Source organism: Temnothorax nylanderi, unplaced genomic scaffold, assembly GCF_030848795.1.
Source record: "Temnothorax nylanderi isolate EJ_2023f unplaced genomic scaffold, tnyl_v1.0 TNYL_tig0002_pilon, whole genome shotgun sequence".
NCBI classification, from domain to species: domain Eukaryota; kingdom Metazoa; phylum Arthropoda; class Insecta; order Hymenoptera; family Formicidae; genus Temnothorax; species Temnothorax nylanderi.
The window spans coordinates 2,660,115-2,687,898 of record NW_027249064.1 but is presented as its reverse complement, the minus strand read 5'-3'; the positions used below and the strand labels follow the sequence as shown (position 1 = coordinate 2,687,898).

General features: G+C 39.8%; 3 protein-coding genes across 7 annotated transcripts in view; 2 read left to right on the top strand and 1 right to left on the bottom strand.

Moving 5' to 3' along the window:
* The window catches only part of Ets65a (DNA-binding protein D-ETS-3), a 54,074-nt gene extending 37,320 nt beyond the window's left edge, over window positions 1-16,754 (top strand). For 4 of the 5 annotated variants that reach the window (XM_071700025.1, XM_071700016.1, XM_071700006.1 and 1 more), the window contains 3 exons: window positions 8,601-8,660; window positions 10,878-11,115; window positions 12,084-16,754. In XM_071700025.1, the coding sequence (XP_071556126.1) occupies window positions 8,601-8,660; window positions 10,878-11,115; window positions 12,084-12,420 (635 nt within the window). In that variant the 3' untranslated portion in view covers window positions 12,421-16,754. The remainder of the gene's footprint in view (window positions 1-8,600; window positions 8,661-10,877; window positions 11,116-12,083) is intronic. The other variant, XM_071700033.1, reaches the window with a different exon arrangement.
* Window positions 16,755-24,476: 7,722 nt separating this feature from the next.
* Window positions 24,477-26,911, top strand: LOC139769126 (pyrimidodiazepine synthase). The gene is made up of 5 exons (XM_071699916.1): window positions 24,477-24,853; window positions 24,953-25,058; window positions 25,419-25,665; window positions 25,764-25,988; window positions 26,059-26,911. The coding sequence occupies exons 1-5, from the start codon at window positions 24,829-24,831 to the stop codon at window positions 26,188-26,190; spliced, it is 735 nt and encodes a 244-aa protein (XP_071556017.1). The 5' UTR covers window positions 24,477-24,828; the 3' UTR covers window positions 26,191-26,911.
* On the bottom strand, window positions 25,166-27,675 carry LOC139769136 (uncharacterized). The gene is made up of 3 exons (XM_071699928.1): window positions 27,412-27,675; window positions 27,129-27,329; window positions 25,166-26,282 (listed from the first exon to the last, which is right to left on the bottom strand). The coding sequence occupies exons 1-3, from the start codon at window positions 27,439-27,441 to the stop codon at window positions 26,259-26,261; spliced, it is 255 nt and encodes an 84-aa protein (XP_071556029.1). The 5' UTR covers window positions 27,442-27,675; the 3' UTR covers window positions 25,166-26,258.
* Window positions 27,676-27,784: the final 109 nt, after the last annotated feature.

Here is a 27,784-nt window from a genome sequence, read left to right as displayed (position 1 = left end):
TACCAATACCATTATAATAACTGTATAGGAGAGTAGAACGAAATACACTGTGCAAGACCAAACGAAATTGTGTCCCTTTGGTCCTTATTTTGAAACACACTTTTGAAGGCCGAGTTAATTACTTGAAAAATGTAAATGATTGATAATGAAATTCCGCCAATTGTGCTAATTAGGATTCTGTGAATTAGATTCTTTTTGGAGAATAAGGCCTCTTGGAAGGAAGATTTTGGGTCCCTTCTTCGCATTGCTCCGTGTGCCCTGGACGTTTAATTTTCAGGTATTTCTCGCCACGACGCACACACGAGTCGTTTTAGCACGGTGTGGGCTCGGGGGCATTTTCGAATGGCGTGCTCCAGCACCGTCCTCTGATCTTGACAGGCGCGGGGTCGCCTTTGACTCGGTTTACGCTTTGCGCCGCGACGCGAAAGGGAGCGACATCGTCGTCATCGCCGAGATTCATGAAATTACGTGACGTGACGCGTGTTGACCCGAGGGCACTTTGTGGTCTTCCGAGCCGCGATGAAATTGAAATTACAAGCTTGTCTCCTCGGATAGCAACCTGACCTTAGATTACCGCGCGCACTTTCGAATTTCATTAGATAATTATCGTGTAAAGGAAACTAGAGAAAAAGTCGAAGAAGCTTGAGAGATTTTAACGTCCATCCGTGGTGCATAAATAACAAGCATAAATAAAGTGCATTAAGATATATTTGAGAAAGCGTTATTTCAATGATACCAACATGAAACGCGATGGTGCTTGTCGTTTTATACATAACTGCAATGACGGTAAACATTTAAAATGATTAAAATGATTAAATGATATAATTTTTTAATTAAAATAACTTTAAATTTTTACATAACTTTAAATTTTGATATAATTTTTTAATTAAAATAACTTTAAATTATTAATTTAAACGATTTAAATTCTTACGTCATGCAAGGTGTTATACGTATTGTATAACTTGTATCTCTCTTGAATTGTATCTACCTTTGTGTTAATAATATTTCGACGAGATTGCCAAAACGTTGTGTAATAATTCACTTGATTAATTCATTTGAACAAGACCAAGAAATTAAGTTTGCAAATTTTAAAATGCCGAAGAAATTTATCTCATGTACGCGAAAAAATTCAGCGAATTGCTGTCTAAGCGACGCGTTTTAATACAAATTACTTCCCAACTTATTCGCGACGTTCCGTAACGTCATGCAAAGACAATGATGAACTGACACCCGTGAATTAACACATTAGAGATATGTATATATCTAAAACGGTAATTCGAGTATACCCATTAATGTTGCTCGCGTGCTTGGTAACCCAAAGTTGTTCCATGTCTCGAAGCAGGTCATGCTCATGTAACCTTTCCGTACCGAAATGCGCACTGAAGCGTTGTACTGTTCCACGCGATCTAATCTAAAGTCGAAGTGGTCAAAAAAGCTTTCTCGCGTGAACTGCCTGAAACTTAATTATCTGTGGCGCCGGCATCAGCGTTATTAGCCCAGAATTTTATAGTTCTTGGACAAGTTTCTCATTTGGGTTTATTACTATCGGGAAAACAGCAAACGTCGCAAATATTATTATATTTGATTTGTGTTATCCAAGTTATGGACGGTCTTAAGTGCATACATCGGATGCACAAAGATTTGATTCAAACAATTTTTCTCTTATTTTCACAGAGAAAACTAAAACAGATTAGCTGCACGCACAGTCTCTTCCACAATCAAATCTTGAGTTTTATAAGAAATTATAATATTAAATTGTTCCTATCCGGAAGAAATGTAAGCTACAACGTATTTGAATAACTTTCTACCAAGCGAGAGCTTAAAGTTTAATTTATATGACTGTAAATTCTCTCTCTTTTACGAATTCTTCTTTATAAACGGCAGGAAAACCGTTTCGGTCGAATTGATCCGGCACAAGCATATAAGGATTAATCTGAACGAGTGCGGCTCCTCCCATTGCGCGCGACGGCTTATATACACCGCGAAAATAACATAAACCTCAGCGGGTCGATTCGAGAATTGTCGAGGCGCGCTGGCGCGTCTGTCGAGAAACATCACGTCGCGTTATCGACCACCAGCCGGGGGGTTTCAGCGGGTCTGCCCACTGGCCAGGAAAAGCGACTTTAAGACGACTCGTAGAACAATAAAAGCACTCTCTCTTTCTCCTCCTACCTCCGTCGACGCTGTGCTGCCCTTCCGCTCCCCAGTGCGCCTCGCGTGACTTCCTGACCCGACTCGACCGACCCCTCGACCCCCTGCGCGTGTGTATGTGTCTGAGGGCAACCTCCCTATGATAATTACGTACTCCGGAGCGGCGCGTGCCTCGGCAATTCGCTCACGCGCCCGATCGCGTATGGCGTGACTATCCTCGACACCATAGGTAACTATCTCGCCGTCCCCCTCTCCCCATTATCCAATTCTGAGTTTACTTCCCTTAAAATATGTACGAAGTGATTGACGCTAGAAGGCACAATTAGGATATCCTAATAATGCAAAGTTCAAAAGATGGTCTAAAAACGATCTAATCTTTTCACCGCCTTTCAGATGCTCTTTAGATCAGATTTTTGACATGTGTGAAGACTTTCTTGCATGGAAAGTCAGGTACAATGAACGAATAATTCGACAGAAAAGTTATTGTATGATCTTAAAATATCCACATAGAACCTGAAGGTGAAGCTAAAGGTGCATGAACTTTCAAATTCATTCTCCAATTATACTCTTTGATTATATCACAATGCATTATTTCTGATAATTATTAATTCGGTATAATTAGCAGTAGTAGCGAATAACTAAATATTTTCCCTCTATTGCAATTTTAGTTGGTGCTACGATTTAGAAAGAGGCAGGGAATAGACTAACAACGTATAAAATTGACTGCATAAGATCGATAAGATCAGCGTTGAAAGTTCGTTATCGACGAAAAAAATGGATTTCGAATTCGTGAGAAATCCCTAAAAGTTTGAAGCGCGAATGCTAACGTATCCAGAAAGGGGGCGACCGGAACCCCGGCCAAGAAGAGCGGGCGACCGGATCTTGCTGGCACGGGTTCCGCTCGTTCACGGATCCCGCGGGGTCGCGGGAACGAAATTCTGGGGGACATGGATCGTGGGCAACAAGTCACTGGGAAACGGCGCGTGACCAGCGCATTCGCGCTGCCAGATTTACGACAATAAAAATGAGGAAGGGTAAGCGGTACATCGTCTCTCTCTTTCTTTCTTTCTCTCTCATTCCCTCGGGAGAAAACAAAGGTGATCGATCGGACGATGATGCGGTTCACATTTCATCACTACTTCGAAGAAAATTTATTGGAAGAAAATTTATTCGCGCGTTTTTTCTGTGCACATTCCATGCAACTAGAAATACAACTAGTCTTGTTCTACACTGATATGATTACCGTAGTTCGATCCTTTGACACACGAATTAGCTATTAATTGATTAGATATATCTTACTAACAATAAGTATATGCGTTTATAAAACAATACACTCGTCCGTTAATAATTACATATAAAAATTCCAAGCAATATTACAATAGTACCTAAGCACTGATATATTAAAATTAAAGTAAATTAAGAATTAATTATTAAACATGAAAATGATTGTTAAATGTGAAAACTATTGTCGTGACTATTAAATATAACTATATGCGAGTAAAAAATTGACAAAATTGATTTACAAAGTTCGAGCATAAACTTTATAGGTGCTATATTTATGATAAAAAATTTTGATGGCAAAGTTTGAAACGCTATCTGATTGCATGCTAATCTGCTACGAGTCGCGTGATCTTTCCACGTTGTGGAAAAACGCGTTGGCGCGACTGGGTGAAGTACGCTCTATCTCGGTTGGACTATTATATCCCTGGCGATACAAGACCGGGTAAATTGGAATCGCGCGGAAGAAACGTCCGTAGCATATTGCAGGGGTTGCGGGACACGTCGTCAGAGTCGCTGTCGCCGTTCGCATTATGTCTTTCGGTAGTATATACACGGGCACGTGCCTATGCGTGACACGTTCACGCATGGCTGCCTGCGTTCGGGACTATCCCCCCATATCGGCTCGCATTCATCTCTGATTCCTTGTTGGGGTGCAGGGATTGCGTTTCCACTTTAACCGTGTGCAGTCGAACGTCTATCGCCCACACGCGCAAAAAGTAGCCGATTTCGTCGAAAAGTCGTGAGTTGAAACATCCGTCCGTCAATGTCGAGTCAAATGTCGATTAACATCCGCGTAAAATTAACTGAGAAACGAAAAATTGTCAAAATAGAGTTTCCGCTATCTTCTCTAAGGATAAAAATAATATATAGCATAATATTGAGCCCCATATTTTATCTATGAATTCTTTGATCAATTTGGAGTTGGTCTTTTCTTAACAAAGATAATATCGACAAACAGATTTGTAAGTTAGAAGCGATACGAACTGAAAGCCTTCTCGGGATTTATGTTTCAAACATGCAAATAGATCGCAAAATTTTTCATTGTGCAACATCACGTTTCTTTACATCCAGCACTTTATTTTATCTCAAATTTAATAATCTTTTCTCTTTTTTACGTTTTCTTTCTTATAAATAAACACACTTCTTTTCAAAGGAATGCGATAAGAGAGAAAGAATTCCTGTTGAGAGATTGCGCAAGGAGCTCGCGTGGATACGTGAAAAATATGATAAACAATACTTACGGGTCGCTCGTATCGTGCGAGGGAACTCAAGTCAAAGACAAGAATCTTTTTTCCTTTTATCGAGCCGGCGCTATATTCACGCTATGCGATAATTAGGAAACGATTAATTTTCTTTCCGCGCTACGCAGCTCGCTCTTACAAATAACTTTTGCTACGCCTGCCCTTATCTGACGAACAAAAACATGTTACCTCCATCACGGGGCACGAATCGCCCGCACGTCTAACTTCTTGAGAAAGCCTCATTTAACAACTGCGACTTCCGCTTTTTAGAAGGCAATTTACTGGACAGTTAGTCGATACGGAGTACCTACTTCAGATATTTTTGTGTGTCATATGTGTCACGAATAAATAATTATGATATAACGACGTAATTTATTTTCAACATTCTTAATTCGCAATCGGTAATGCGATAAGACTTACATAAAAATACCCTTTATTAACTCCACATTATTTTAATTTTATTATCGAGTCTTTCGTTATTTCTTTCACTTATATAAAACTCTTGAACTTGTATAAAACGTGCTACAGCGTTTAATTGCTGTAATATATAAAATTAAAATGAACAAAAGAACTCTATAAATATTTTCCGAAGATCTTTCTTCTGTTTTCAATACCTACCTATCTATTTTCGATTTTGCTCGGTTTATGAAAATCTCTTTTCGGCTTTTCACACATGTACAAGAAAGTGAGACACGCGATCTCGCTATAAACTGCTCCTCGCTGATCTACGCGAGGAAAATATTCGCGTTCCACGGCACATTTCCGACGAGCTTGGCGGAACGTTGCCGTTGGCGGGAACGATGCGAAAAATAATGCTCGCCTGAACTTCGTACCCGCATGCAGGAGCTTTACTTTTGTGTGCAGGTGTAGAGTACTCTCCTATCTTACAGTTCATACGAGCAACTCGCTATGCTCAAGCCTCGACGTGTTACGCTCGCTTACTCATTATTACACACCGCATGGCAACGTGATTTATGTTTGAAATAGATCCGTGCAAAGGACTGCGTATGAATCAGTACCACTTAAGACTATATGACTAAAGATTTATGGATCTAGGCCACAGTTTGACGATGAATTGATCGTCGAGCGTGAACGAGACGAGCGGATGGAGATACTTCTAACGCAAATTTTAGAATTTTCCCAAGTACATTTTAATTGTCAATGTTTGATAAAGTATCGCATGGTGCACAATTCCATTATTATTCACTATGTATACACATAATAAAATTACAGATAAAACTTAAACTAATTTGTATATTAATCATATAGTTTATAGTTAATTTGAAGGATCAGAATTTAATATCAAGGGTTCTCCATGTTTTTGACTTGAGCTAATACGTTCTTTTGTCAATTATAATAATAAAAATGGCGTCAGTTACTCTATTTTCAAAGCACCGAAACAAACATTAACAAAGCTTTAAAGTGCCATGAAATCTTTTATTTATTCTTTATTCCACCCTCGTAAAACATACTTCTAAAATATCCATGCAATTTGGACGCGATCCCGACAGTTTTCGGTTAGCGACATCTCAAAATTAGCGTGGCGGAACGATATCTGGATACGATAAGAATGACCGAACAAATGAGAGGATTTCGTCTGGACCGCGTCGGTGCAGTGTTTGCTGGAACGCGCCCAAAGTTTCTCCAAAGTCGCGCCGGGATTCTCCCTTCTTTTCGACGTCGCGACACCGAAAGCGGCATTGTACGCGTCCGAGGTTACCAAAGAGTTCAGCAGCACGGAATGACGACGAGTTCTTTGATCCTCCCTCGAGGAGGCTGTATGCCGCCTAACGGGATTACCCCGCCCCGTGTAATTGCTCGTGAATGCGCAGATATACTCGCGACAATGGGTGCACGTTCGTCGATTCGAGGTGACGCGAAACGAATCACGATACAATACGCAAGATCGATCTGTAAAAACAATGCTTAACAACATTTGCGCGTAGATTACTTTCTGCTAATTCTCGATGACACATTTGTTAAAAAGGGATACAAGAGCGACTGTTTAAAAAAGCAAGTAGAGTATGGAAAAGTCCATAATTGAAATCATTTTAGCAAAAATACTGAAAGAAGAGGATTATTATTTGTTGTAAAGCTTTCCATATCTGTCATTAAATATTTCAATAAATAATCCTCGAATATAGATGTGGAGTCAACGTGAAATTTTTTAGTAAACAATAGACGTTTTTAAGAATTTATTTACACTCTCAGTATCTTATTGCTTGCAATATGCATTCGCACAAGTTATGAATTCTGATATTTCAATGTTTTCGTCGAGAAAAGTCGACTCCAAATTTATCAAAAAATCCGTAAATAAGAACTATACACGAAAAACTTTTTTTTCATGCTAATAAGAATAGCCGTGTTATAATACTCGGAAACGATAACGGCTAAGCGGGTTTAGGTAATTCAACATAATTCACACTGCCTATAATCAGTATCGTAAATCCGATGGAGCCATCGTCAGTGACACCCGTTGTACATGCTGCCGATGGAATCTCGATCGCGGTGTCGGAGTTTGCGTTGGAGAAACGAACGCGCGCGACGGCTCGAAGCCCCGCGGCTACACTGATTGCGGCGGACCCTACGACCCGTACAGACCCGGGAACGCCGTCCCCGGCTGGCCGGAACCCTCGTCCAAGGACGTACCCGCTTCCCAATCAGAGGCGAAATCAGATTGTTTAACACAGCGGACACCGACTGCTATTTAAAGGCAGCATCTGCCCCATGGGGCTCGCTACATTCCGACGCGACGTCGCTCTATCATAGAAACCGTTGTCGAAAATGTTATCGTCATGGGGGAACATCGTTCGCATTGATCTTCGCAAATCGACACATATTGGCGAGTACATAAACGAGAACGAATGTTTCTTACAGTTTTCTGCACTTATTGTTAGTTCATGATGTCTATTCGATCTTTAAATAAAAACGGATGTTTAGCTGAAAAATTTAAGCATGTAAAAGCTTACGTTACATTATTAGCTAATAAAATTTTTGAAACTAATTATCAACTCTTTATCACTTGGACAAAAGTTATAACACGTATAATATATAATATACTGCGTTTATAAAAAGTACAGCACAAACAGTTAATAAAACATTTTTAAAAGACTGCACGATTTTCAAGCCTACAACTTAAAGATTATTGAACCGCAAATGCAGGAGTGTAAAAATTGGAAATATATAAATAAAATGTGCATTGATGGCGTGTTAATGGCGTGACGGTCTTTGAACCAATTTAGAAACAATCGCAAATTCTACCGGTTTTCGAATAACGTAGAGCCAATCGCGACTGACCTTCGCAGGCTATCGCCTGCGAGCGTGTAACGAGCCGAAATTAAGGGGCATTGTGCCCTTAAACAGATTGCACACGTCCGTGCGTGAACGTGACCGCCCGGCTATCGAACGAAAAACGCTCGCACGAAGAGGGAATTTGTGCGATAAGACGAAGAGAGGAGGCCTACGCTACGACGAGGATGACACGGCGACGAAAACGAACGGGGAGAGAAACGTACACGTAGCACACTCAGCCCCGTGTGTTTGCCTACACGGAAATCCTCTCTAACGGATTCTAACGCTCGACCGAGTTTGCGCTTTTTCATCTTCGGACCGATGACTTTCCCCGCGCGCCGTCTCGCCCGCGATCGAAGTATCCTCGATCCACCACGAGCGACATCGAGGCTACATGAAAGTGCTCGGAAATTATCCGGCATCTCCTTCGACAGCTAATTACGCGTCTGTGACGATGGAAACTACGGCTCAGGCAGAAATTCGAATAAATCGCGCCGTCCGTATTTCACTATTTCACTTGAATCCTGGTCTTCCTCCATTTCTTAAGAAAAAATTACTCGTTAACGTTCTAGATATATTTCCTCCTATAAATTTTCGATGGGGAGTAATGCATGGATGCGAAACATCCTGTTTCAGGCTATGGAAGCAGCTTATCAAAGACAGCACTGGACACGCACAGCCATCTCAGGCAGCCTGGTATGTAGTAGGTAGATATTTTTGAGAAGTTAAAGCGTTCTCTCCTCACACTTAACCCAATCTAAAATGAATTTTAGTCCGAGGTATTCCCAGCGAATTAATTTAATTGAAATATCTACTTGCGAAAATATCCGTTGATAAAAAGTCATCAATATAAAAATACCGGTCTCTGAGACCGGACTAAAGTTTGACAAGTTTCGAAGGCATGAAATTTTTAATTTAGTTATCCCAAAGCATTTCATTGCAGCTGATAGTGTAAAACCTATCTCGGGGATCCAATATCCATATAATTTAAAACAGAACTTTGCACAGATTTTTATTTATAATTCTACATATCAAACTGCGTGTATATAATTGTTATACTATTATATATACCTTGCCATTTTTTCCATAACAATAAGACATTTTTTTTATTTGCGCATATAATCCTTATTCTCTGCATATGTTTTTTAAATTATGATGAATTATGTATTGGAGTCTTGTTCTGAATTACAAATTAAATAGATCATTTAAAATCGCTTAAATCTAGGACTGGGAGTACAAGGTCTCTTTTCACCTGAAAAGGGGGCTTATCTATACGCGATAATCAAACAAGGTCACCGTTACTTCGCGCGTCATCGATTCCTCGGAGTTTCGAATCGCGATGAGAAAAGAGCGTCGAATCCTTGGGCGTAGTCGCATCCCAGTATTTCTCCCGTCAGTTCCCTCGTTCCCGGCAGATAAATGGGTGTACCGCGCCCCTTCCCATTATTAACTTGTAAGTGAATTACCGTTCGATCGAAAGGCGATCACTCCGGCACGCATTCAGCGGATTCATCGGGCGAAACGACCTTTGAGGTCCGGCAATTCCGAATCCGTCCCCATCATCCGCGTCTGTCCCCCTCTCATAATCGCTCGACTTGTATTTTTATGGGGTTCGTCTTGGAGTTCTCGTGTCAGGGCTTTCCTTCGCTCTTTCAGACCGTCCAAATCATTAAATCAGGACGTTTAGTCTCCTCGTTAGAAAGTCTGTGACATTTTTTCTTTACGATAAATTGCGAAGTATACCCTCACACATATTAATTAGGCCCATTGTTAAATCACAATCTCAATTATCAAGTCTTGATTTACAATTACTATTCATAAGCTCATAAATCCTTTTCTGTACATTCCTTTTTTTAACGAAGTAAAAGATGATATATATATATAGTTCTAAAAATATTATTTTTATAGATATTTGTATTATACTTGTGTCTACTCAACATTTCAGAAATTAAAATGCTAACCGTATAGCTAAGTTTTGAGAAAAAAGCTGTCTTTTGTAGTTTCCAAGCTGTTGCGCTCTTTTTCATGTTGCAAAATAGTGCGACAATAAAAATCGATATATCGAATCGCTCGTTTAAAGCTCCGAAAAGCTTAGAAGACATTCGCGTCGCCCTTTAAGCCACTTCGGCGGCAGTTTCTCAAATTGAAATTATTATGATCCAAATGAATTCTATTCTATTGTGGGGTTGCGATTATGTTCTTTTGTATGGCTGTAGGGCCCTTCATGTCTGAGCGGCGGCGAGCGTCGGTGATGACGCATTGTAAAGCTTTTAAAGGGTGATACGGGAGCTCTTGAAAAACAACCGTGTAATGGATAGGTATATCCTACATGAAACTGCGAAAAATTTCATCGTTCGCGCTCATTCACAGTGTGAAAACGGAGTTTACGTTTATTGGTATAGATCACGCAAACATTTTGCTTAATGCTCTTATGAATAATTAACAAACTAGCAATATAGTATCTTGAGAAAGGGGGAAGCAATCTCAACGATGTTTGTGCTGGTAACAAATTTGAACCCGTGTTGAGAGTAAAATATCTCCTATATATGTTACATAAGCAATGTAATAATTAAATATAAAAAATAATTTTTACTCGACTCAACTGGTTACATTTATTAATTGTAATAATCACGACGTTGTGCCTGCCACACGTCATTATTTTGGAGTATTTGCGAAATGTTACATTATGAATTTTATTTTATGATTTATTGTTAGATTTTCACACTTAATTTGAAAAGGACCACAACCAATGTTCGAAACGTCGTGATTGTTACAATTAATAAATGTGGCCAGTTGGGTCGAGAGTAAAAATCATTTTTTATTAAATATTTATTAGCGAAGATAAGTCTCTGATTTGTTTAATTATTTTAATATGAGACTTGTGAAGTACTGAATTTGTTGTGGCTCGCACAGATCCCTACCAAATGTTCGGGGCGACGAGCAGTCGGCTCGCGAGCTCTGGTTCCGGACAGATACAGCTTTGGCAGTTTCTACTCGAGCTTCTGTCGGACTCAAGTAACGCCGCGTGCATCACGTGGGAAGGAACCAATGGCGAATTCAAGTTGACCGACCCCGACGAGGTGGCGAGACGATGGGGCGAGAGAAAGTCCAAGCCTAATATGAATTACGACAAATTGTCGAGGGCTCTGAGGTGAGTTTCAGGACGGGCGCGAGCTCCGTCGCCACGTCGATTCGCAGCGTCCGCGTTCGCGATAGCAGCGGCGCGTTTTTCGCTAACGTCAAATGGAAAAGCCATTAACGGACCATCATTTATGTTTTGACGAAGTTTCGGGGTGAAAGTAAATTCGTTCGGCACATGAACGTTCGGATGTTCCGCGTTTCCTCGCGCGCACGTGTGCATGTGTCGGTGTCGTCGGGACTCAGGGAGTGGCGGACGAGGGAGAAATTTCAATCATCGACAGTCAGACCGATGCTAGACGCGGCTATTATTTTTCCATCAGATCCACTGATTATATTACGCGATTGCTCTTTTTGACATCCCTTCACCCATCATATAAGAATTCTCGGACAAGCAAGCTCATTTTCAATGTCGGAATTGAAGACGTTGAGTTTAGAATTCAATATTTTTTAACCGCGAAGTATAGAGCAAAATATTTAAGAAACCATCACATGTACACGATTCAAAAATAACACATACGTGATATTTACACGATTTCAAGAACAGCAACCAAATAATGAATTGTCTTTTTGAATCACTTATAATTTATACATAGTTTATTATCGTAAGAGCTTATTTTAAATAATTTTATTAAAATTAAAGTCATAAAAGTTTAAAGCTTAAAAACGACAAATAAATCTTTATCTTATTTGATAAACAATAAATATTTAAATTACCGTATAATAGACACAGAGAGTTCCGATGTCTCAGTTTTACAAGTTTTATGACAAAACAATCATATATGTCAATGAATCTATCGGTAAGTTAATAAAGAAGAAAAAGTTAAGATTTAGAGATGCCAAATAGTCCTCGAAACTTAGATATATATTTGCCGACAAATTTTTTGAGAGAAAAACTCACATGAATATTAGCCCCTGAAAATGTGGACCCATCATAAAGCCCAACATAAAATCTGAATGGTACGCCCGGTTTGTTCGCAGGTACTACTACGACAAGAACATCATGACGAAGGTGCACGGCAAGAGGTACGCGTACAAGTTCGATTTTCAAGGGCTGGCAGCCGCGACGCAGCCGGCGGCGGCCGATCCGGCGGCGTACAAATACCAGAGCGAGCTGTTCATGTCCGGTTACGGCCACGCCAAGCTGAACCTGATGCCGCCGCCGGCGGCGTCGGTCTCGGTTTCCGTTCCCGGCGGCCTATTCCAATCGGCATCGAGCTACTGGTCGACGAGCCCGGGCGCCAACTTGTATGCCGGCCATCACACGGCCTCCGGACACGTGCCACCTCATCTCGGCACCTACCCACATTACGCATGACCCGCCGCCGAGCACTGGGGTGCCCTGGGTACGCCGCGTTGAAACGTTTCTACTGAAAAAGTACGGAGTCGCATTCGCCACCGTCGCCGTTGCCGTCGCCGTCACCACCGCCGTCGGCGGCATCATGAAATCGTAAATTGCGCACCACTCGGCCCCTTATCCCGCCCCCCCCCCCCCGCAGGCTCGGACCGCACGTTGTTTCAGGTACTTGCACGAATCTGTCCATACCGCGTACTTGTTTGCAACATTATCCATTCGTATAACGGATTTCAAAGCAACCGTCACATTTCTAACTCCAAATGAATGAGAGTAGCAGAGGAAGCGATTAAGTTTTGTAGCGTCTTTTTCTCCTACACTTGGAGAAACATGATTAAATATGCAACCAATATGTTGTCTGTTACATTCAATATATATCTCGTTTTGATAGTGTTCGATAACACTCAGTAATTGTTCATTTAATAGACTATCTCTTGACTGTGCGTCAAAAATATCGAGTAATATTTTTAAAAACAGAGACTCAATATCGAATTTCTTATAAATTTAAAGCTGAAGAATTTATGAAATTGTTGAAAAATATTTGCAGAAGGAAGAAACAATGGCGCGTATTGTCTCAAAGTGATACAAACATTTATTGAGTTGAAAGAACTTTCAACTGACATCTCTACCGGTAGGTAACGCATTTCAATTGAAGAGTTTCAAGAGTGCTTCTAAACATGGAAACATGAGATGTTTATAACGTGTAGGAGAAACCTACTTTGAAAAAGAGATAACATTAATTTAAATGAGTGGGTTGCATTCTAACTAAATTTTCGTCGACCAACTTAAATGCCAAGGCCATGTATGCGTATATTTTTTAATATGCATCTGGATTATTAAAAATTCAAGTTTTGCACTTGCAGATATTTCTATTGAATTTAAAGGAAGTACAGACATTTACACTGACGAACCCTAACGAGTAAGGAGGTACAATTGTAGGTCACTGTCGGGTCGCAAGTAGTCACATAGCTTTACGATCGAACGTAAGTAGTAACGGACGACAATCACGTAAGTAGTAACGGCAAGCAACAGACACAGGACATCCGTTCAACGGCCCATATAGAGTTCATTAAAAAAAACGCGTATTCTTATTAGAAAAACTTTAAACAACTTTGTGATCATTAAAGTTATAGAAAAGGTGGAAAAATTTAATGAAGAAAAAGATTTTTCTAAGTATTTATCCAAGTAGCAGCCTTTTCAATTATAACATAATATTCACATAATGCCGCGCTTTCTTCGCATTTATTTGTTAGGTAATTAAAACAGTGAGACATGCATATTTACGTGAGGAACGTAATTAATATAATCAAGACACGTCTGGACAGATTAAACATCGAAATTATGCGATACGGTCGTTCGAACAAAGTGTGCAATAAATAAACCTGAACAAGGCAACGTCGCAATTTTTTCGGTGCAATACCTAAACAACGCGTCGCAATCAGTGATCGTTTTTGCGCCGCCTGTGTACAGAGGCGACCCTACGTAATTATTACACTACGGACTCTGATTCGCGGCCGACGGGATGCGCTCAGAAAAGAAAAAAAAGATTATTGTAAGAACGTTGTACATACAGTATAATGCATTACGTTAGTACAGGGTGTGCGTCCGTGAGAAAATTCGCATGAATCTGTTTACCGTTATCGTGTTGCCGTAACGAAAAACGCGCATCCTTGGAAGAATCTTATCAATTCGACAGAGCTTGCGTTTGAGATAAACGTCAACCTCAAAAATTCTTCGCCAAATATCTATACCAAAGAAAACTTAGCTTTCTTATGGTTTGCAGGTAGTATGTTAAGTGACAAAACATGTAATTTAAAACTTGTTACATATATAAACGTTGTTTCTCTAATATTCATTTTCCATTCTTCGACGTCGTTTGCCATCTTATCTAGTCATGCATTTAATGTTTTAATTTTCTTTTTACCGAAATGCGCATCGATATCATTTGCGGAGATATTAGCCTAAGAGCAAAGCATAATAATCGCATGACGGTAAATTGAACATGCGAAATCGTCTGGTCCAAGGGAACGTGAGCTCGTACGCGAAATCAGAAGCCGACAAAATTCCACCGAGCATCGTCGGCGTTTACGATTGGATTAAATCGGGCATGTGTACATTAAAACGCAAAACCTGTCATCGTGTCGCTCGATAATGACGATAACACAATTTCAGACGAGTATCGCGGTTCTTCGTTCCGCAGAATGTACTCATGTTCGATTTAGACCAAAGCTAATACGCGTGTATCATAAACTCTTTTAACTTATTTGTTACGTGAAGAAATGGGTAGAGACGCTACATAGGAACAAATCGAGCGATGGGCTTGCGAGAAACTATCATCGAACGCATAATATTTGTACAACTATTCGTCAGCATATTGTCGGTGCTTGCTTAAGCGTGAATCGCTCGTTCCTTTAACGTAATTTTACAACGAAACCGCGTTAACCGTATATTCTCATCGTCCGTCACATCGAGAGAGGTAGACGATAATCAAAAAGTACAACGTTTAAGTCATATCAATTGACGGCACACGCAAATCAGAATCGAACTTTCACCCCCATCCTTTTTAGAATCGCGTGAAATATGTGGCCGCTCTACCCATGTCGAGACGAAGGATGGATTGCCGAAACTGTATTCGATCCTGATCAGACAGCGCATACAGATTCGTACTTCGGAACAAAGACCATCGTATTGAATCGCATAAATAATAATTTTTAATCTACCTATTCCGGAAAGAGTAGCTACGAGGATATAAATGTCGGAGATGTCCATTAAACACTGAACTTTTTTTTGCATTGTCTAGCATTAATTAGATTACACTAGTTGGAAAAAGTTGCAGTACAGATTTCAAAAAAGAAAAAAAATTACTATTTGATTGATTTGTTATTTAACCTGTTAAAAATCTGCTGATAAAACGACGCTATTGAATTATACATTATATTATTATAAGTACCAAGAACAAAGCAAAGGTTCGATAATAATCTGTTTGTGGAATTGTTGTATCGTAATTAAATAAAATCATTCGAAAAATTCGCGTTTTTGGCGATTAATAAAGAAATAGTTTTATAATAGTTTTACGTTTAATGACATATAAATATACATTGTTTAGTGCTTAATTTTTTCTTTGTCTTCTTTATTATCAATCAAAATACTAAAAAATAAAATTTTAAAAATAATCTAATATTCGAATAATAGTACAGAGTCTATTATTTGAATAGACTAATCCAACTAAAAAAAAATTAAAGAAAAAATGGAAGGACTTGCAGTATAGATTGGCCATAAATACTGATAATATGTAAACTTTTATCTGAGACTTGCATCTTGCTTGCTTATCACTAATTTTTGTTTTTCAATAATCTGAACATCGATGCTTAGAAGTCACTGAAATCTGCGAAAATAGAATTAAAGAGCATAGGCGCCCGACGGACAACCAGAAGAATAGGAAACAGATACGATTTTTCTTCGCGATTATTGCAACTTCCTAATCGACGCGTGTCGGCAATCCGTCCCCGGAGGAAGGCAGGCGTACCTCGTGTCGGAGAGAAGCGTAACTCCTTAAGACGTATACTGTACCATACTATTCGTAAGTGGCCCTAAGCATTCCTAGAGTAATTTTAACGATTAGCACGGCCCCCCCCTGGGACGGCCCGTGGGACCGATTGTGCGATCGGCACCGCGACGGGAAACGGTCGTTATCCAGCAAATGGTTTCCGGATCGGTCCGACGGGTCGCGAGCGCGAAGGGCGCTCATGTAGATAGGGTGTTTTCATGTGTAGCTTAGGCGTGTAGAGAATTTAGTCTTAGCGCGAGGATGCGACGAAAAATGAGTGTCAGGAGAAAAAGAAAGAGAGAATGGAGTAAAGGTGTTTGCGTGCGTATTACGTATTTGTGTGCAAAGTATGAGGTGTGCGCGTGAACTCGAGCAGGCGTGATTTCGAGAATGGAGATGAATAATAACTACGATGACTGTACGATGACGACGATGACAATGATGGATGAGTGGATGAACGAGGGATGTCTGGCACTAGCGTAGAACGCGTTAGGTTAGATAGATAAGCGATCCCCCCCCCTCCCTCCCCCCCGCCCTCCTGTCGAAGACCGAAGGACACGGTTTCTCATCGCTAGCATGATAGCGGAATCGGAGAAGATACAACGGAATAGACCCGAGAGAATCGCGGGAATCGCACCCGGGAAATCGGGGGGAGCGCTGTTGTTGTTCTTGTTGTCGTGCGCTTGTATTAAAGTCGCCATGTTCTAATTAAACGTGCCGACGGGGTTGTATCAGTCGTCGGCAAAATCAATGTGGCTCCCCATTTCTCTATGCGTTTGTGTTCGTCTTCTTGATCGCGTACGAAAAACGTACAACCGAAGAGATAGGGAGAAAGAGAGACAGCAAGAGGGAAACGGATGGAAGACAATCGAAGAGGAATCACGGGGAAAAAAATGGAGCTCTTCTCTCCCGCTCCTCGCGCATTACGTATGTATAAACGCGTGTGAGCAAACGAAACCAGGAGAGAGAAAAAAAAGAAACGAGACGAGGGAACGGCACGGAGACACAAAGAACGGTCGTGGCGCGATGGAGGAGGAAGAGGAGGAGAACCGAGGGAAGAGGTACGCGGAGGCAGATAGGAGAAAAATAAGCCGAGGAACACACGGTAGGTCAGTCTCGGTTGCCGGCGGTTGGCGAATTGGTCGGGTTGCCATGGCGAAGAGGGCCGGGGTATTCTCCGGGTTCGGCGGGGTCCGCCCCAACGGGAAACCCCCATTCGGGAAATTCGTGGCGTCGCCACGCCGAACCATGCCGCGGTACCGGAGGTTTAGCTCGGCTTGGCTAATCGATTCTGCTACCAATCAGCGCCCGCGCCGTTCCTCCACATCTTCCTCCACTTTACTCTCTATCTTTCTCCCACACGCATACACGCGCGCGCAAACACACACACGCATACTCTCTCTCTCTCTCTCTCTCCTCTCTCTTTCGGGGTCTCTTTCTCCCTGATATATATTTCGTGCACACTACCACCACCATTACCGCCACTCGCCACCACGAGCTCCGGCTCTACCTAGCAGCCGCCACCCCCACACCCATTTCTCCATCATCGACTCTACCTTGATGCGTTATACCCTCCTTTGGCGCTGTTAGCGCTATCAACACCACCTCTCCTTACGTATGTGCTCTCCTCAGTCCTCCGCTCATCACCCCCTCGTATGATGTGCTATTCGATTCCAGATGCACCGCGAGCGGATACAATATTGCATCGTATCAAAGTTAAGAGGCGCGTCTTGCTCGGATCTCAATGCGGAAAATAAACTACCCGTTTGCTCTTCGTTAATCGAATCGTTCCGCGCAGGAACAACGTCGCGGTCTCACGGAAACCAGAGACCTTATACGAGAAATAAAATTTGTGTTATACGATCACTGTGAAGCATCTCTGTCTATGCAAATTTCATAGAGAAAAGTGACAATTGACGCCCCTATGCCATTCTGCGCCAAATAGAATTTTGCTCTATCTTTCACTCACAACAGAAAATTATTGATCCTGTTCTAAAAAATAAAGTTTAAGATGTACAAGATACGCGCTAAATATCTACATAAATTCATTGTTTGCGTTTATCAATTAGTAAGAGAACGTTTTCAGTCGAAAGCCGCTGTAATAAATAGTTCTTTTTATACTAAAATAATTATATATTATTAATGTGATTTCTATAATGAATCGCTGGAATCGATTTTTTCTAAAAAAGAATAAACAATAATTTTCATTGTAAACGATTGCAAGTGAAAGAATTCTCAAAAATTAAGTTTCAGAACCACGAATAATAAAATATCACGATTCATTTAATTTCATAAATCGATTTTATTTTGGGGAGATACGATTATGAGATATGATTGTATATAGGGATGACGATTTAAAGATTAGTTCTGGAGATATTTAAAGTAGAAGAATAAGGCTGATATTTGCATATTGTATGATAAATTTTTCAAGCACGTTAATTGGCTACAAAATAGAGAAGTTCTCGAGTTTCTAGAAATCCTCTCTCTTGTAGTCTGCAATCAATATGTTTAAAAAAATTGTCACACGACAAATGAAATATTACCCTAATAGCTTAGGACGAACGACGGGCTTTCCTCGATGTTTTAGTCACGAGTACAAAATTTAGAATTAAAAAACAATATATCAAAGAACAAACAAGTGACTCGCCAAACATTAATTTCGTGTCTACGTATTGAACCATCTTAAGCCCAATTTCCGACGCCCTACTTTTGCCCAATAACGAAAGAAGCTTTATTAAAGCGTTACTTGCTTCTTTATCTTTTTTGTAACCAATAGAAAATATATGGAGATACATCCGTCATATCAGATAATAATGACGCGCGCAATACCCACTTGAGTGCGAGTTAAAGGTTAGCGGATTAAATAAATGTACTTACTTGGGAAATCCACGATTGTCTGATTTCGCGCGTTGAAAGTGCGGAGCCGGATAAAGTGTCCATCATCTCTATCATCGGAATTTCAAGTCTTCAAATTCACTAAGTCTTTTATAGTCTGGGAACGAAGTCGGATTTACTTTCGCGAATATCGCATAGAATTTTGAAAAATTCTGAACCACCGGCTCTCATCTCGCCTGTCTCGTACCGCTACGCTCTTACTACTGATTGCAATTTTGAAAAAGTACCCGAGGCGCTATCTAGTAGCGTACAATTCGTACTATTTGCTCTTGTCCCCAGAGCTCAACCGAATCGAGAGAGAGAATGCTAAAGTACCGATCGAGCGCGTTATTTCGTACACTTTTCGTATATTGTACAATATATTCCATTTATAGATTTAAAAATCCTTTTATATAATTAAAGTATATGCATTAATACATGTTTACCGAATTGTATACCGAAAACGATATAAATTTTTAATTATTATGAATTTAATACTGCTAATTACTTACAAGATTTCTATGTTGGTCATCGAAAAATGTAAGATATCTTAATATATTTTATAAACTAGACATCACAGACGCGCTATTTAGCTTTTATTAAATCGTTATTACGCTTACTTCGTGAGCGGCTATCATTGCATATTTTGACAGTTGTGTGTATTAAGGGGTTAATAGAGTATAATAGTGTAACAGTATAATATTTTATATTGTTACTAGTGTTTGTTACTAGTGTATTACACTATTAACTTTTAATACACACAATTGTCAAAATATGCGATGATAGATGACCACTCACGAAGTAAGCGCAACGAGAAAACTAATCGGCATCGCGGAAAAGCGACAACAATAGATATATATAACTTCGATATATTGCAAGTATCCACTTTACATGCCGGAAAAAAATGATTCAACACAGACAAAGTAGAGGAAAGGCATCCTTATGCTTATTTACTGTTCGGGGTTTGGGGAGGGCCCATAAACCTGCATTAGTGAGGATATAAATTGAGCCACTAATATAGCTAATTTATGTATCGAGAACTATTGTTAGAAACTGTTTCTGTAATCATGTGTGTGCCTTCTTTCTTATAATATTTGCATTTAAATTGAAAATGGGCATTTCAATACTTTTGCATTTTATTTTCGATTATACTTAAGAAATAAATTTTCTTTGTAACAAATGTATTTTTTGTTAGTAAAATATGATAATAATAGTAATAATAATAATAATAGCTATTGAAAGATATTTTTTAATGTTTTGCTTAACATTAATTTAATTACAATTATTCAATAATTTTGAATTAATTGTGCAAATGTTTTATCAAAATATTATAATAAAATATATTTAATTTAATATTACATTTAGTTTAAAAATGTTAATTTAAATATCCTCTGATATGACCTGTTTCTATCTGATTTTATCCGAGGCCATGCAGAGGCCCTCCACCATCCCAGCCGATTCCGATCGACGGTCCTCTTTTATTTACAATAAAAGTTTTTTTTATACTACAATTTATTGTCATAATTCGACATATACTGAAAAACATTTGCTCTATATTTAAATTAATCGTAAATTTATTACCCCAATAAAAAAAATCTTTGACTCACCGACTCAATATGCAACGGGCGGAGTCACTCAGCCATGTAGCTACGATGATACTGTAACATACGAACATAAGATTCAAATTAAAAAAGCATTCAAAATAATCAACATTTTAAAAAATAATTCTTACGCGTCTCTAATATCTTTCAATAAGATATTTAGCAATATAATTATCTATTTTTCGAAAAAGATATCTACAAAAATAAACTTTAATAAAAATTTGGATAATTTCTCTTTCTCTAATTATTTCTAACTTATCAAGATAAAACAATCTAAATAAATGGAAAAGAAATTATCGTGTAGATAGATAAGATGAGATGATACTCACCTCAAGGTTGCTCCACCGGGGCCCGATGTCTCTCCCAGACCTCCTCCTCCTCTCAAGACGTCAGACCTCCTTCTCCTCCTCGTCTTACCGCACAGGACACTCGCGAGAAACACTCGCGGATAATAAACTACAATCGCGCGCGGACTAATTATCAAGTAGAAGTCTTTCGCGCGATACTGTACGGCACTCCCGTTTATAAAGCCCATGAGAAGAATATTCCATACTCCGTAATATTCTTAAAATGGGCTTTAAAAAAGTCCTTTAGTCCGATTACTTATACGGCACTCCCGAAACAAACGCGACGAACCGGCTGCGGTTCGTTTGTTCAGTTAAATCGACGGACGAGGGTACGTTAGCTTCCCCGGTCTTTGGATTTTTACCCAAGCAGAACAAGAGTTTTGCTTGGGTAATATCCTCGGGGTACTGGGCCTTCCCACCTCGCCAAGGTCGTACCCCAGGGGAAGGAAGTACTTTTACTGTAAAATATAAAAGCAGGTAAAATCAAGTTATCGATACATATATAAATATGGATAGACTACAAAGAATTCGAATAAAATTAAAACAATTAATAATTGTCTTATTTTTCATTAAATAAGTTAATAAAAAAATAATTAAAAGAATAAAATAATAAAAATAATTATTATCTATTATTATAATAAAAATCTCGTAAATCTCGCGAAAGTAAAGCTGCATTATTAATATGCATTATTAATTTGCACGACGAAAAATCGTGACTGCCGGCCGCTAAGTTACGCGACGCGAGATACACGAAATTACGAAACATTCACGAACGGGCGGTGTATCATGGCGCTCCGTTATTCGCGAATCACTCGTCATGACAATATAACTCAGCCCTCTTTTTCCCTACGGAGAGACGCGGAGATAAATCACACAATTCCGGCACAGCGTTCAAAGCGCGACACGATCGAGATAAATCCATGAATGCTACATTCGAGTCCAGAAATATGACGGGACGAGCGCCACGATTATCACAACGAAAGCAAATCGTTCACAATTAATTGCCGTACGTACCTTCGCCTCGACGTCTCCGCCTCGCGATGTCTCCGACGCCTCCGTCTCGAGCAAGCGATTCGCGCGACACGTTTATTCCGACAAACACTTTTGATACACTTGCGAATTGTTGAACGACGCGTACTCGCGTAGTCGATTATTCTTGCGGCCCGCGAAACGAGGAGCAGGACTGCCAATCGCACGAATAAGCGCGTTCCGAATAACACGTAGCACAAAGCACGGCGACGGACGCGCAGATCACGGACACTTCTTACCTGTGCGAAATTCATCGGAAAAATGATAGCTGATTGACTTCCGCAGGTAACACGGTACTCCGAGCGTTGATGGAAACAAGCTGCAAGGTCGCTCGCCGACAAGAACTGGCCGCGCGTCGACTTTGACGGTACGTTGCGTTCAAACGAACGGTCGCGCCTAGGCTGCGTTCGGGGAGCGCGCTATTAGGCCCGGTCTACAATGGATGTCGTAACTGTCGTAAGTCGTGAGTCGTAAGAAATTGACAATCATTAGTTGATTATTCTCCTCAAATTCGACTGTGATTGGTCAATTTCTTACGATTAACGACTTACGACAGTTACGACATCCATTGTAGACCGGGCCTATGCCGTCTAGTACGCCGCGCCGCCGCCGCCGGCGGCTCGGAGCGGCCGAACGTGATTGGCCGGATCCGGGGGCTCGACTCGCGAGGAGCCAATCGCGTTCGACGGCCCTCCCGACTGCGCGGCAGCAACGCGCACAAGTAATACGTGCCATTTCACGTTGACGCTCGACGCTCATTTTCAGCTCTACTTGACAGAAAATTAACGTTAAGGGGATGCTGGAGCCGCAGGCGAACTCGATCAGCGTCGATAAAGAAGTGCTCACCGACTATATCTGTCCTTGTATAGACAAGGATATAGACAAGGATAGCACCTAACCTTGCATCTTCCACTGGTCTAAGTAATATCTTTTTTTTTAGGCTTCAAATCTTACTTCTAATTGCACGATATTATTCCTGACAGTTTTTTGTAGAGGGCTGCATCACTATTTTCTATAGAAAAACTGCAGAATTTTTGTATAAAGCAAATATTGTCGTCAGGTGAAGACAATATTTATAAAAATAAAATTTTTTTTTAGTTTATCAGAAAAAATCATGTACAGCCCTCTACATTTTTGTGCGTACTTTAATCGTGTAAAAGGATTTTCCATTCTGTTCAGCCAATTCAAAGATATTGCTTAGACCGATTATGCCTTGTCGCTGTCACTCCAGGATCCCCTTAAATTAAGTTCTGTGCAGTCTACGCAAAGCTAGACCCTTCCCTGCAATTGTCGGTAATTTGGCTTTAGGATCACCTTAAGGGGATCCTAAAGCCGTCTGTAATACCGGCTTTTTTTCTTAGCACTAATCTTTTAATTGGCTTTATAGAAATGCAAAATTCTTGTCTAGAATTAAAGTACGCATCAAAATCTAGGTCATGGTGGTCGAATTTATATCGAAAACGAGAAAAAATTAATATTTTTGTTAATTTTTGGTATACGTGACGACAATATTTGCTTTGTACAAAAATTCCACAATAAATATCCACAAAATTAGACCGGCATGACCTAGGGACAACATTTAAGAACAATATCGTGCAATTAGATCTAAGATTGAAAGCCTAGAAAAAAAGATTAGTGTATATAACTTTTATATGTGCAAAAGCACATTCAGGTTGACAGGATAAGCAGTATTGCGTGTGGCAAGAGATGGCGCAGCAATCGAACAAAGACAGATGCCTCTCATTAGACAAGGACAGATATAGATATATGACATAGAAAACAGGATTAGAAATGTTGACATTACCGACGTCGAGGAAGTTCAGCTTTCACTTTAGGATCCCCTGGGGATCCTATAGTGAAGGCCGAACTTCCCGACAATTGCAGGGAAGGGTCTAGCTTTGCGTAGACTGCACAGAACTTAATTTTTTTTTTACACAATTGAAGTATGCACGAAAACACATCGCGCGAGTGTTGATTTCAAGACAAAAATCGAAAAAAATTACAAAAATGTATTTCATAAAAAATGTATTTTTGTAACGTCTGACCCCTCATTTTGTAGGTCTCTTCAAGCCCTACAACTTTGTCAGTGGCGGCACATTTCTATCTATTAATGGAAACGAGATAAACGCAAAAAACCGCGACAAAATACATTTTTTCCCACTTTCACCGGCTAGAACTCGACAAATCTTGATTTTAAGTTAGGGTCTTCACGAAATGAATTGTAGGGCTTTAAAAGAACTACAAAATGAGGGGTTAGTCAATCATGTACGGTCAAAATTCGCCGAGTTATTGCGAAAAAACGAAATTTTTCATTCCCCCTCCCCCCCTTAAAAACCCATCGGTCCGATTAACCCGAAAAAACTCAGAAATAAGCTCTTCTACATCCCCCCAACAACCCTAAAAAGGTTTCATAAATCTTTCTTTACTTCCGAGCTCAAATGTCTAATTTGACTGGACTAAATCAATTTTCTTATGCTTACGCATTATGCGTTGTGCAGAAGTGTGTGCCCCAGCCTTACCCGTTGGAAATATTCGTAAACATGGCTACCTAGTTCAATGTTTTGTGCACATAGAGGCGCTAGCGAATGTCCACTCACTCCACTCTATTCTCCGGTCAGGCCGTCACAGGCGTCACACACACAGGCTTCTCTCCACTTCTCTCTGACGAGACATACGAATAGCGACTTATCAGGAAATTACTAATATATAGAAAGAGAAAAAAATGAATAGCAATGAGCATAGAAGGCGCTTATTTGCCCCGTGATTGGCCGTGATTCATTGTCTTTCTCTTTCTCTCTCCCATATGTGCATAGTACGTATATCTGCGCACACAGAAGGCCACGTACTGTCATCGTCGTCATCGATATTTATTCCTCGTTCCGACCGGCTAACGGAATGTCGAGCGTCATTTAGGTCGGCGCGACCAAGTCTTTCTGACGTGTTCGACGACTAGATACGAGGACCATCGATCAGGATGAGCGCGAAACATTTGAGTACCGGTACTAAAGAAGCATTTGCGTCGCGTAAATCGCGCGATTGACAGGTTCACAGGTTCGCATAGATTAGAACGTCCACTGAATGTGCATTCCTTCTTTCAGGATCGATACCACCGCCCCTCGTATCCGGCAAAATACGCCTGTACAGCATGCGCTTCTGTCCATATGCGCAAAGGATACACCTCGTGTTGGACGCCAAACAAATCCCGTAAGCACGATTATGCGACAAGCTACCTATTGTTTCATCGTTGGCTTTCTTGCCTAAAATATCGAACTTTTGCACTAATTGCACTGCTTAAAAAATATATATATATATATGTTTAAAACTTTTTATTGATATTTTTTAATATATAATTTCTAATTTAACAGTTCTGTACGTAAAATTACTTTTCTTATTTCTATTCCCAAGTATGACATATAATAATTTAACACAAAGCATTTATTTCATAGAAAGAGAAAGATTTCTTTCTCTAGAAAAGCTTTCTGTAGAGAATAATTTTATGTAGATAATAATTTTATGTATTCCTATATATGTAACGTCTCTTTCCATGCATTGTTTTGCTTTTAGATATGATGTAGTGTATGTGAATCTAACACATAAGCCGGACTGGTTGATAGAAAAGAGCCCCCTCAATAAAGTTCCTTGTATCGAACTTGAAGGAGGCGAAACGTTGTATGAAAGCTTAATTATCGCTGATTATTTGAACGACGCGTATCCTCAAAACAAGCTATATCCAAGTGATCCTTTAGCGAAGGCTAAGGATAAGTTATTGATCGATAGATTTAATACAGTGATATCAACTTTCTACTATAAGGTATTTGTTTATGCTGGTTTTTATTTTGAAATATTTATATTCTTGTCTGTAATTCTCAAGTACATCTCCATGCTGATCCTATTGTATTTGGCTTTTAGGGACTTTATTCAGAAACAACATTGGAGCATGATGTATTCAACGAGACATTGACTGGTCTGGAACTCTTCGATCGAGAGTTAGCGAAGAGAAGAACTCCCTTTTTTGGAGGCAGCAAACCCGGCATGCTGGATTTCATGATATGGCCGTGGTGCGAGAGAGCAGATGTAATAAGGATTACAAGGGGAGAGCAATTCGTCATACCTCGGGACCGTTTCTTGCGTTTGGTAAATAATATCATTATTGGTAGTTTGACGTATATATCGATCGCGATAATAATTTTCTTATATAATGCAGCTTGAATGGAGAGTTGCCATGAAAGACGATCCTGCGGTGAGCGGCAGCTTCCTGGATGCCGAAGTACACGCCAGATACATACGTAGTCGTCTAGCTGGGACACCTCAGTACGATTTAATAGCTAACAGCTAAAGATAGTCCAGCCTATGGTTTATTCCGTCTTAAGTTCAAGCAATACGCCACTTTGTACCCTTTCGTATTCATGGATGCGCCACTTCGTTGCCCTTTCAACATAGCAAAATTACGCATTCTATATACTTAAATACATATATATATTTTAAAAAATAAAATTGATGTTTATGTAATATCTAAAACAGATACTAACTAGTTTATAAAACAGAGATATTTATCTTGATTGTTATGTTGATTAATACGTGGAAATAAACTTTTTTGCATAAAAAATTACGTTTTTGCAATGTATACATTAAAAAAATTTTTTTTAGACAAGTATACATGTAATTATATATACAGGGCATTTCAAGTGCTACGCAAATTCTTGCATATAACCTACATATATCTGAGATCTGAGATATGTTTGGGTACGTTCCGTTTCATGCATGATGCGCATCACTTATCCTTGTTGTTCACCGAATGTTTAACAAGGATAAGTGATGCATTATACACATCATGCATGAAACAAAACGCACCATTTATTACAATGGTATTATTTACACATATGGTATCTTAGTGTGGTATATTACTACTTTAAAAAAAAATAATGTTTCTATTTGAATATGGTGTTCATTATGTTCTTGGCAATATTACTCGTGACACGACAGTAACGATGATATACATATGTAGCTAATTTACTAACGGTAAAAAAAGATATCAAAATTAAAGTACTATAAATTCATTTTCCGTATACTCTTTATAAAATAAATTTAATTATTTATAAAACCTGGCTTTCATAATTGGCAATTAGTAAAACTGTGTTCTGACAGTTGTACCGCGTATAAAAAGCTTACGAAAAGCAGATAAATTAATATCACGATTTCCTACAGGTATTAAGCGTTTCCGAAAATCATCAAATATATTCCATAGAAGAGGAAACACACAAAGACCAAGCACACCGTTATCATGAAAGACTTGGCGTTCTCTTTCCTTAAGCTTTGTAATTCCTTTTCGTTTCGCCCGAGAACTTTCTTAATTTCGTACAGCTCGTTCTCCAATCTCTCTCGACTTTCTGCACTGAGTAGTTTCGTCTCAAGCTTCCTCTTGATTACCTCGACTTTATGTAAGGTATCTTTTAAGCTCTCCTCTAAGCGCTCCACCTAAAACATACCGGCGATTAAATCTAATCTGAATTTTCATTTCAACGGATGATGGCAGAGAGGCAGCCAGATTCGTCAATACCTTGGTGATGATGGTGTCGTTTTGTGTCATTGTGTACAGTCGCGATACGTACGTATTTGTATCTACTTTCCACTCGGTGTCACTCGTAATAAATTCTTTGGCACTTGTAAAGAATGTAAAGTGGTATCCTTATTGATCTTTACATGGATCTTTATTTACAAGCGTCACACGCGTATTATATGTGAGGGAATAAACTAAAGAGAGCAAGCCGACACTACATATTGTAATGCAGCGTTGGGAGTGCCATCCAGTGCCATCGCGCTTCAAGTTGCTCCAGCTCGAATGAATCGCATCTAGATACATATCCCTGTACCGTGTACCGTGACCGTTGGTTCAAGAGGAAACCCGGTCGTTTCGGAACGGACGACTTCGA

What these genes read in the sequence shown, in the direction of transcription:
- LOC139769126 (XM_071699916.1), top strand. Translation starts at nt 24,829, where the DNA reads ATGAGCGCGAAACATTTGAGTACCG. An exon ending in TTGGACGCCAAACAAATCCC is followed by an intron (nt 25,059 to 25,418) that starts GTAAGCACGATT and finishes TTTTGCTTTTAG; the next exon opens with ATATGATGTAGTGTATGTGA. An exon ending in GGGACCGTTTCTTGCGTTTG is followed by an intron (nt 25,989 to 26,058) that starts GTAAATAATATC and finishes TATATAATGCAG; the next exon opens with CTTGAATGGAGAGTTGCCAT.
- LOC139769136 (XM_071699928.1), bottom strand. Translation starts at nt 27,441, where the DNA reads ATGACACAAAACGACACCATCATCACCAAG. An exon ending in ACGACACCATCATCACCAAG is followed by an intron (nt 27,330 to 27,411) that starts GTATTGACGAAT and finishes GGTATGTTTTAG; the next exon opens with GTGGAGCGCTTAGAGGAGAG. An exon ending in CCAAGTCTTTCATGATAACG is followed by an intron (nt 26,283 to 27,128) that starts GTGTGCTTGGTC and finishes CTATGTTGAAAG; the next exon opens with GGCAACGAAGTGGCGCATCC.